The 11,363-nt window shown below is 41.5% G+C and overlaps 1 protein-coding gene across 1 annotated transcript; it reads right to left on the bottom strand.

Annotated features, from left to right (window-relative positions):
* Positions 1-7,046: 7,046 nt before the first annotated feature.
* LOC148665663 (antigen WC1.1-like) lies at positions 7,047-10,971 on the bottom strand. Its single transcript, XM_088630956.1, has 8 exons — positions 10,758-10,971; positions 10,002-10,313; positions 9,230-9,373; positions 8,845-8,943; positions 8,416-8,487; positions 7,865-7,951; positions 7,287-7,446; positions 7,047-7,050 (listed from the first exon to the last, which is right to left on the bottom strand). Exons 1-8 carry the CDS (start codon positions 10,969-10,971, stop codon positions 7,047-7,049), a joined length of 1,092 nt encoding a protein of 363 aa, XP_088487082.1.
* Between the last annotated feature and the right edge of the window lie 392 nt (positions 10,972-11,363).

Genomic DNA, 11,363 nt, shown 5'->3' with positions numbered 1-11,363 from the left:
TTATTCATATTCCTGAATTTTAAACCCATGGAGTATTCATACCTTGTCTTAGTATTTGTGAATTTTACAGAGCTCCTTTTCAAAAACTGTCTGCAGTCTTGTTAACGTGTTTTTTTTAAACATTTTGTTACATATTATTATCATTTTAATGTATTTTTAAATTATTTGTAATCTCTAAACCGCCGTCACCCAGGCGAACTGGGTTCGACTTCGGGTATAGGAGCGCGTCTGTTGCCTTTTGGATTTCAAAGGAGCAGCTCAGCGCAGAAGAGAGCCCTGTAAAACAGCATGCGGAGTGCAAAAACGTGTAATAATAGTCATCGCTTTGGTGTGTTAAGAGAGATACATTGCGCGAGGAGGGGAGGAGTGACTGGCAGAGAGTGCTGACCTTCAAAAAAAGGACTCGTCTCGGTAAATATATTTCCACATCCTGAAGAGGAGGTTATCCCCATTTCTCTAGTCGGAACTCCTCTATTGCTAGAGAGCTGTAGAATGTGGAGTCTCCAATCCTGCTCTGGGAGTAGGATGTACTGTCGTTTCCGTAGCGCGGTGGTTATCACGTTCACCTTGTTTCTTTGGCCTTCTGACAGGCATGTTTTTTTTAAAGAAACTACTGTATAAAAAATAAAGAGGAACTAAGCTACCAATAATAGTTGCGATAATGAACAATGTTTTGCTCAAGCAATTTCATACTATAATGTGGCATGCGTTTATCTGCCCTAGTGTCTGGTGAAAATACATTGAGAGCAGAGTCCTTGATTCATCTACTAAAGCAAGGAAAGAGATTTGCTTCTTGATAATCTTTAGCTGGACCAAATACATGCATTGCTATTTAGTGCTAGGTAACTTAAGGTGATTAAAGATGAGCGGAACCTTGTGTAAGAAAATGACATACACTGTGCCCAACATGGGCTGGAAACCACGACGCTGGGATTAAGAGTCTCAGGCTCTACCGATTGAGTTAGTCAGACGCCTACGCCTGATTGGTTCTGCTGTCGTCACTTTGAAGAGGTAGCTGTCTTATAATTATGTGGTGATCAGGATTCTAGTGTCTTTCACGGTGTGGTGTGTTGACTATTCAAAACAGAGCAAATGTCAGTAGTCATTGAAATTAATGGTTGTTATCAAAAGCGCTTAATTCTTTCACACAGTAACAGATACGCATATAACGTGGGAAGGTCCTCATTGTGTTTTCTGTGTCCGATACTGGCAAAATACCAAGAGGCAGCAGGCAATACAAGAAATAAATTTTAAATAATAATAAAGTATTACCCGGGTCACCCTGCTGAAATTGAAGAACACTAACCGCTAGACCATACGGGAGCATGCAGCCTCGGCATTTCGTGCATAACGCAGGCAAAGTGTAATTTCTGTCGCTACAGCACGCTTGTTAGAGAGCTAGGTGGCACCCGGATCGCTTACTGAGAGTCAGTTGAAGTACAATGTCAGGATTTTCTGGTTTTCTGAGATCACAGCCGTTTCTACGCAGGAATGAGACAGCATGTGTACAGTATGTTGGAAATCTTAGTAACGTGCAAAAATAATAAAACGGTTAATATTTTTGTACAACATACCTTTAAATAGGTGTAACTGAATATCAATGGTGTAGCGAAAGATTTAAAGCACACTTGATAAAAAGTGATATACTAACAGTATGTTAAAAAATCTTAGCATAATTTAATACGGTAAAAAAGTTTAAAATGAATGATCAATTATTAATTTCTTATCATGGGTGTTGTTTGTGTTTTATGCAATTTATATTAAAAACAATCATTTAGAAATACATTCAAAAGACAACAATATTTTTATAAAAATGTATATTTTCAAAAGTCAGCAGAATGCACAAAACAATAAAGTGATGTAACAGAAAATGCTCACACAATTTGTTAAAACATTTTTTTAAAAGCTCTAATATTCACAAATACTAATACAAAGTATAAATATTCTGTGGGTTTAAAATTCAGGATTATGAATGCTCAATTGCTTACAATGGGTGTTTGTGTTCTATACCTGAACCGATAGAAACACCTATTTCTCTACAAGACATAGAAATAATGACTTAGTAAAACAGAGCACTTTTGCTGGAACATCATTTAATCATAGGATTTTATCGCTTGAAGATGGGCACACAACTTTTTCCAAGGCTTGTCACACTGTCATTCCATGAACCCATTCTAGCTTCTCATAGCAAAACGTCTACTTTTTACTACTATAAGAACAGTGATGCACAAGAAATATTTAGTTATCTAAAATATTGTAATAACAACAGGGAGCTATTGGCCACTCTGACACAGTATATCCAGGTGGATGCTGCACATTGGTGGTGGTGGAGGGGATCCCCATTACTTGTAAAGCGCTTTGAGTGGAGTGTCCAGAAAAAGCGCTATATAAGTGTAAGCAATTATTATTATTATTATAAACAACACAAACCTTCTGCCATACAGTATGCACTTCTCCAGGACCAATTTCAGCACACGATAATTCTCGGTCAAATGAAAACTTTAATTTATATCACATTGGCTTCTGGAAAAGCAGTTGATCTGACATCACATTTGCCGCAACACACTTCATCCTCACTTTGAGTGTAATCTTGGGATTTGAGCACAGAAGTGAGACACACCCCACCCCATAAAGGACTTGAGACCCAAATTCCTGTCTTAAAAGACTAATAAACTTCCACTCAGACACACTTTTTATATCTAAGTTCTCTGATTGACTATCTTCACCTGGGTATTGAGCCAATCATCTGGTCCTGAGACTTAATAGGCTGGATTTGAGTGTCTTTCCAAAAGATTATTTAAAAGCCTCACTTATGCAAATAGTGACACTCTATCTTTTCTTCACATATGAGATTTTAAATATTTTAGCACTTTCCTCTTCACCTGCAACACACTCATCTATCTATAGTAAGTGGTATCTTTGCATCATATTTCACCATGGAAAGAAAGATAAAAGGGTTTTGGCAGAAGAGAAGGAGCTCTCCTCGCCCGTATAGGAACAAGCAATCTTGGTGTTATTAGCACCACACTCTAACCAACTGAGCTAACTGGCCATACAGAAGAAAGTGCTCTCTGTGCAGCATACAAATTTAATTTAGAGATTTTTTTTCCTACTCTGAATTGAAACCCTCCCAATTAAGTGTGTGGGCTCTCTGGAAGTGGACAAAATGGTTTTAGTAATTGATTTTCTATCTATTTTTCTATCCTCCTAGGAAGAGGGCATGATTGCTCACTGTGCGGCATAGAAGGTGTTTTAGAGCTTTTACTAAGAATTGAAAGTCTTGCAAATACGTGTCCTTACTTCCTGGAAGCGGATACAAGAGGTCTGAGTTGCTTTATTGTGAAGTGACTGGAACAATAAAAGAAGAAATGGACACAAAACTGGAGATGTCAGGTCAGTGGGGTGACTTGTATGAAGCCAGTCTTTAACTTCCTCACTGGTGAGAATATAGTGGAGAGATGCAGATTGAAGTGGGAAAGACTGAACTGTTATTGTCTGGTTTTGGTGCTAAAAACATCTGTAAATAACAGTAACAGGACTGAAAACACCATTTCAAACACAATTACTGTATCAGTATTATAGAACTCAAATCATTCAATAATATTTTGGATATTTTATTATAGTGTTGATATGTAGAAATACATTCTGTTAATAATTGCTAATTTCATTTAATTTGGAAAATTCCCCCAAACCAGGCAACCTAACATAAAAGGTTTAATACATTTTTAAAGATCCAGAGTGAAAGTATATAGAATATTGTTTTACACAATCTCTTAGTGTTTCACAAATTATATTTATTTTACAGGTGGCACCATGGTTAACATTGCTACCATGCAGTGCTGGAGCTCTGTGTTTCATTCCTGACCTGTGCGCTATCTGTGTGGAGTTTGTAAGTTGTCCCCCATGTTTGCATAAGTTTCCTCCAGGTGCTCCAGTTTCCTCCTAAACTCCTAAAACATTCTGATATTATTTTAGGAAGTGAGCTTAAAAGGCTCGTTCTTTCATGATCATGAGTTTTGTAATGTCAGTTTGTCACACCTATCAAAGTGTGTATTGTTTGAGCAAACTTTTAACTCTCCTGTGTTCCTGTCATTTGAATCCAGATGCTTTAGTAGATGTCTGTAGTTATAACATTTCTGAAGTTTTAGATTTTGGGATTCTGTGCCTTCTTGTAGGGAAATTTTAATACCAGGTTGTCTCATGTTGTGTCTGGTTTTGTCTACAGTGTCCTTTGTGTAGATAAATTTATATGACTAAGTTGATAAACATTTACATTTCCTCTTCCTGTGAGGTGGATATTATCATTGTGAGTGGCCAAGGGCTCCTTATTTTTTTATTGATACTTTTAATATCATACATTAGAAATAACACGCAGATAAAAATGGTTTTAAAAAGTTTATTGCAAAACATCTTTTTAATAACATTTATAAAAAAATGTTACCATCAAAAGTGGTACATTCATATTGAACATCAATGAATGGTTTTATTTCTAATTTCTAAAACATCAAAATATAAAAAGAAGAAAGACTGAGCAGAAATGGGATGTTCAAGCCTCCCTTTTCTAAAACACAAGCTGCAGGTGCTGTAGACACAGACACCGAGGACAGTGTGGAAACAGTGGAGTGAAGTGAACTCAGGTCACAGACAGTGTCAGTGTGAAAACAGTGGAATGAAGTGGACTCAGGTCACAGTCTGAATGTGGAAACAGTGGAGTGAAGTGAACTCAGGTCACAGACAGTGTCAGTGTGGAAACAGTGGAGTGAAGTGGACTCAGGTCGCAGACAGTGTCAGACAGTCTCAGTGCTCAGAGCTGCTGTAAGACTGCGTGACTCTGTTGGAAGAGCTCTTCTGTGTAGACCTGCAGGAGGAGCTTCTCCCAGACAGCCCTGTCAGTCTCACAGCACCCATCCTCTCCCTGAGACTCGTCCCCAACATCATCGTAGTCAGCCCTGTCAGGGGCAGAGACTCCTTCTTCAGAGGGCAGTGTGGGCTGTTACGAGTTCGGTAATAGGGACCGAACGAGTGAGTGAACCCACTTGCAGGAGCGAACAAAGCCAAGTCGTAATCCGAAAGCAGAGCGAAAGTACCAATCCAAGCCGAGATCAGAAAAGCCGAAGTCCAAAGGGAAAAACCGTAAGCCGAAATCCAAGACAAACACAGAGTAGAAGAAGCGCAACCAGGAAGCTCGATAGGGAAAACCAATACTGAGCAACGAGGTAGGGAAGGACAGGTGTTTAAGTAGGATGAGACGGGGGTGTGGTGGTGAATGGGAAAACTGATAGGTGAACTGATAGATAGGGGCTACGCCTACTTCTGCCTCCTCTGTTGCCGGGAGGCAGGGTTCGTAACATGGGCAGGACCCTGTCCACTCCAGGGCCAGTGTGGGGGACACCTGAAACAGAGACACAGAGTAAGAGACAGGCAGTGGACAACTGATGGACAGGGACAACACTCTAAGCTGATATTTTTGGTTTAGCAAGTCATTAAAATTGGACCCATCAATTTTTAATCACGGGTACAGTATGCATTTTTTTTAATTGTATATGTGCGATTTTAAAATCTATAGGAATTAATTGCCTATAAACAATGCTAGAAATAGATAGTATCACAAAATTAATACTTGAAATACGGTTTGTCAAATGAATCAGGTATTGAAATAATATTACAAATTACAAATAGGGGTTATGAAAATGGTGAATATCAGAAATGACAGAGTAGATAAATTAATAATTAAAAAAATCATAGCCCCCACCTTGTAAAAATTGTTAACATTTTGCTAAGAATATACCCAAGGTTTTGGTATAGTTAAAGGCAGATTAGTTCTTTGTTCTTTGGTACAGCTTTGGGAAAACAGGTAATATTTCAGACACAATGAGTTAAATATTTGTTAACAATGACAATACTCACACTAAACAACACACAGAAGAAATGTACAGCACACATGAATTGTACAAATTTAGGCAACTACTTCCTAACCACCCAGAGAAACTACAAAGTGTCACCAAGTATTTAACTTTTACAGAACACCTACACAGGCCAAAAGAAGAGATATACAGTAGCCGCTTTTTAAAAAATCAAACAGAATACGACCTACAGTTAAATCTCTCTCTTTATGAACCTGGATGCTACAAAATCAATATACAGAACAGTTGTTACAATCATTTAGTCAAAAGCCTTGAATAGGACATTTTTTAAATCAAATTGTATTTTTTAGGAAGAGTTGATGGTTCAGTGCAGATTTCACTTATGCTTATGAAGTTCCAGTGCTCTAAAACCACAGTGAAGAAATACTTTGACAGTATTTTCTGGACTCATTCTTTTTGCAGTCAGAGAACAGAATTCCTGGTCTTGGGGAATCCAGAGCTTTGCTCTGCCCAGACCTCACTCTCTCATAATAGATCAGCAGCTGATCAACCTCAAACATCTGATTGGCTGGGTATGTCAGTATTTGGGTTTCAATGAGACTCTGATCTATGAAGTCTAACCTTGTACCAGTACAGTCTCTCAGCCTGTACTGGCGAATATTGATCCCAAAATGCCTGATGCCCCCTTATCTTGAATGAGAGTGGCACTGACATGGATTACTGGGAGTCGCCTTCCCCATTACTGAACCACCTTGCCCACACTGAGCCCCCTGGCTGTAGCCCCCTTTACCTGAAGCGGGGTCTCCCTCACTGTCCCCCACATCACTGTACCCAGATTGTGTCTCATCAAAGAGGAGTCTCCCTGTGAACAGAAGAGCAGGTCAGTAATGTCTCTGTCATTCTGACACAGACTGGCCTGTCAGAGATCTCTTCTCTTCCAGTTAGTATTTATTTGCAGATGTGAAATTAGGTCAAGACTAATTTCTAACGACAAAGGTTAGTGCAGGCTGGTACAGGGTGTACTCAATCTTATTAATAATAATTCACCTGACACAGTGTCTGGACTCTGGAGCACAGTGATGGCATCATCATAGTACTCTGGAGCCTCTTCTTTCACAGAAGACATCAGCTCTCCTAAAGCACACAGAGCACAATGTCACTATCAGTCATCAAAACACTGTTTCATCTAAAGCGCAGGACTGCTGGAGCTCATCATAACACACTGATTAACTAAACATCATGTTATGACTAAAACACCAGACTCTTAAGTACAGGTGATCAGGGAACCTGATTTCCTCTCCTATTCATTTCTGTCATAAATTTAAAATTAATCCTAGATTTTGTAGTATGAATATATTTGGACAGAGAGCAGTAATGTGAGCCCCAAAATCCAGACTCAGTGTGATGTACTGTGCAGTGCACAGTGAGAGGAGAGAGTCAGACTCACTGGGATTGGTACAGGGTTTCTCTATGGGACTGGACTGAAATAACTCACCTGACAAGGCATCTGGGCTCTGAGGTACAGTTACAGCATCATCATAGTACTCTGGGCCCTCTTCTGTCACAGGGGACATCTTCTCTCCTGAACCACAAAGAGCACAGATTCAGTGACACATATCAGAGCACTGAGCCATCTAGAGCACCGGACTGCTGGAGCTCCTCAGAACACACTGATTAACTGAATATCACAAAGTAACTAAAACTCCAGACAAGTACAGAAGATCAGGGAACCTGATTTCTAATCCTATTCACTTCAGTGATATATTTCAAACAATTCCTAAATGTTAAAATAAGATGTTGAAGGACAGCAGGGGAGAGAAAGGTTGGTTGTATTTGGAGAGAGTGGTGATGTGGACACTATGAGCAACTGAAGAGGAGCAGACTGAGTGTGCAGGGCTGAGATCACAGAGAGAGAGTCAGACTCATGTGACTGGTGAAGGATAACACAGACTCCATATAACGCAGAGTTTCCCCCATTTGACTGGACTGAAGTAACCCACCTGACAATGCATCTGGGCTCTGAGCTACAGTTACTGCATCATCATAGTACTCTGGGATCTCTTCTTTCAGAGAGGGTATCGAGTCTCCTGAACCACACAGAGAGACAGAGAATTTACACTTCCGGACTCAGACTTACTTTGACCATAGAGCTGCAAAGTTACTGTAGTGTGATTTTAAATGTTTTGTGGAGTATAGTTAAGCCATAACTCTAGGGTCGCTGATTTATCTGATCTGAAAGGCAGTTTTTACAGCATGCTGTTCCCCAGTCTCCTTTTCTATCAAAACCAATTAGAGCAGCACCTTGTTTACTACCCCAGTATTGACCAGCTATAGTTTTGCTCAGCATCTGTGATCTGCCGAGATAAGGCTAGTGTAAGGCAACACTGAAGAGCTGGCTTTATAAGGTATCAAACACATGTGGTTCTATTTCTATAATTCAGGATTTTCTACATAAGTTCTCTAAATGGCATCCTGGTTTGAGGTGAGAGTGAGTACTGGACTGAAGACCACCCACTCCCACACTGAGCCCCCTGACTCCACCTCCCCTCACCTGGTACTGGGTCTCCCTCACTGTCCTCCACATCATCGTATCCAGAGGGCAGCTCATCAGAGAGGAATCTCCCTGTGAACAGGAGGACAGATCAATATTACCTGCAGTCAGACAGCAACCACACTGTCCTCTACTGGAAGAGAAGCCAGGATGTGAGTTTGTGTCTATAAGGCAGATCCAGAATCGTGCTGTGTTGATTTTCTTCACTTAGTTTGACACCAGTTGAGAAAGTAAACTCTACAGGTTTAAAACTAAAAAATACTTTTTTTATAAGGCAGCCCAGGGATAGTGATGTGATCATTTTCTTTATCTACCTTAACACACCTCTTGAGAAAACCAGTCAGAAACCAGGATGGTTAGATTTTCTACAATTTTTAAGTCCTCAGAGAGGGTGGAGATCAATCACACCTGAAGACTCTCTCCACTCACCTCTCCTGGGGGCACTGTAGGTTCCCTCTCTGGCCAGTTTGTACTCTATTTCCTCATAGATGGCATCATGATAAGAGGCGAGTGCTCCCTTAGATAGGGCTGTGTGAGGAAACAGACACTCAGGGTTAACATGCAGGGAGCAGAGTACAAGATCAAACATTGACTACTAAACCTTCTTTGGACATTTGAGCACATAAATGTTATGCTTCTGGATTTGCAAATTTCCTGATATCTCCATCTGTAATTGTTGATAAAACTTCTTAAACTTCAAATGGTTTTCTCTACCAGGTTTATTCCTCATGGTAATTATATAAATATCAGTTCCATGTGAGTGACAGAACTGACCACTAGAGGTCACTATGTGGATGGAGAGTTCCCTACCTACCTTTCCTCAGCTTCCTGTTCTGGATCAGCTGCCCCACTAACAGAGCCAGCACCACGAAGAGCAGAGCCCCCAGCAGCAGGAGGACCAGGGGCGAGGCAGATAGACCTCCCAGCAGCTGTGTCTGGGGTGTTGTCCTGGTTCTGCCTGAGAAAGGGGGAGACAATGAATGAACAGGGACCAGGAGAGGTGCTCTTGGACTCATGTACGCTTTGACAGATGGAATGTTCTGTCCTCCCCCATTTCCCATATGGGGCTATGATGGTTCAGGATCAGGTGCGTAGAGGAAAGAGAGGCACTAGATCTACAATGGGAATCTGAAAACACTGATCTTCACCCTGAGAGAGGAGAGGAGACATTACAGCTACACTGGGAATCTGAAGAGACAGAAAGACAGGAGTTATCACTGACAAGGAGGATTTCTGTTCACCTGTAGCTGTTGCTGGACTGGATGTTGGCTCTGACAAACCTGTAAAAGAGATACGAGAACTGTCATTATTTTGTCTTTGGTTTTATAGCAAGCTGAATCCAGAGTGGTCTTAATAAAATAAAAATCTTTACATGTGTTCCTTGAGGTCAAATGTAGGATTGCAGGATGAATGGTGTCTTGCTCAGAATTAAAGTCTAGTGCTGTTCACACACACAGGGCTACACAACATCCCGATCTTGTGACTGATGATCTTAAGATATTAAGCAGTGATAGAATATGTGTAACAGTGTATCTTCTCCATCAATCTCCTACTTTGTTCATCTACAGTTCTAAGACTCTCCTCACCTGTACAGGTAACCCCTGCATCCTCCTTGTGTCGACAGTCACTCTGATTCAGTCCAGAGTGACAGCAGTCCCACAGGTGAAGCTCACTGCCTGTGCAGTTCACTTCGTCCAGCCAGATGGCACCACTCCCTGGTACGAATGAGGCCTCTATTGCTGCACTCACTGCATCCCCACAGCCCAGCTGTCTGCAGACCACCTGGGCATCCTGCAGGTCCCAGGAGTCGTCACAGACTGTCCCCCAGGAGCCCTCGTACCGCAGCTCCACCCGGCCAGAGCAGTTAGTGCCTCCAGCCAGGCGCAGAGCCAGTGGGACTGAAAGTCAACAGAAGGGTTACCGAGTGTCATTAGATCTGTGACTGTAGATGAGAGCAGAGAGGTTACTGAGTGTATTTAGCTCAGTGACTGTAGTAGAGATCAGTGAGGTACTGAGTGGCTCTAGAAGAGAGCTGTATGGTTACTGTTCCTCAGCTCAGGGCTGCAGTGTCTCTGAGTGTTTTACACACTGAACTCACCTGGGCAGTACAGCTGAGGCTGCTCTTCCTGAGGGGCTGGAGTGCTTCTGTCAGCTTCTTTTCTAGGACCTTCAAAGATTAATAATCATATAAAAACATTATTATTATAAAATGAATAACAATTACATTGCTTTCATTTTTATACATGTTTGGATATAAATTAATAAGAATTCAGTTTAAAGCTTTTGTCTGTTCTAAATATGGCAAAACACTAAATTACAGAGCATTACTCTTCCCTCTGTACCTGAGCAGGTGATGTTAGCCACTTCTCGGTCTGTGCAGTCATTCTGGCCCCAGGGGGAGGAGGGACACTGCCACAGGGTGGAGTCGTGTTTGCGGCAGGAGACAAAGTCCAGCCATTTGGGGTCCGGGCTCAGCCTGGAGTTTGTCTCTCTGGTGATGCCCTTGTCTCCACAGCCCAGCTGTTTACAGATCACTGCAGCTGTAGTGTCTGTCATGCTGTTGGCACAGATGCTGCCCCAGGTGCCATTGTAGTAAACCTCTGCCTGTCCTGAACAGCCTGCAGATAGCCTCAGGAGAGTGTGATCTATCAAGACAGCACGGAAAGTCAAAGGAAACAAACCCTTTCTCACATCCTCCTTGTGTCCACAGTCATGCTGTCCCCACCCTGCTGAAGGACACTCCCACAGAGACGACTCGTTCCCCATACAGCCCACCTCGTCCAGCCATCTAGCCTGAGGGAGTGCTGGGCTAGGAAAGAGACATATATATCATTATGGCTGGAGTGGTGTCATTCAAGCTAACGTTGACTCTTAAAAAAAAGTTAGGAGTCTCAAAAATATTAGTTTACATATCTGCAGAACTGGTAAGCACAGAGGAACAAAGTGAA

The sequence above is a fragment of the Lepisosteus platostomus genome, chromosome 5 (assembly GCF_059453375.1).
Source record: "Lepisosteus platostomus isolate fLepPlt1 chromosome 5, fLepPlt1.hap1, whole genome shotgun sequence".
Lineage (NCBI taxonomy): Eukaryota > Metazoa > Chordata > Actinopteri > Semionotiformes > Lepisosteidae > Lepisosteus > Lepisosteus platostomus.
Note: the sequence above shows the minus strand (reverse complement) of the source record. Positions and strands in the feature narration are given on the sequence as shown.

Excerpts from the sequence above, each read along its gene's own strand:
- LOC148665663 (XM_088630956.1), bottom strand. The coding sequence starts at position 10,971 with ATGACAGACACTACAGCTGCAGTGATCTGTAAACAGCTGGGCTGTGGA. Across the intron at positions 9,374-10,001 it reads TGCAGGGGTTACCTGTACAG|GCAGAACCAGGACAACACCC; the intron begins GTGAGGAGAGTC and ends CCCCTTTCTCAG. Across the intron at positions 8,488-8,844 it reads CTACAGTGCCCCCAGGAGAG|GGAGATTCCTCTCTGATGAG; the intron begins GTGAGTGGAGAG and ends TCCTGTTCACAG.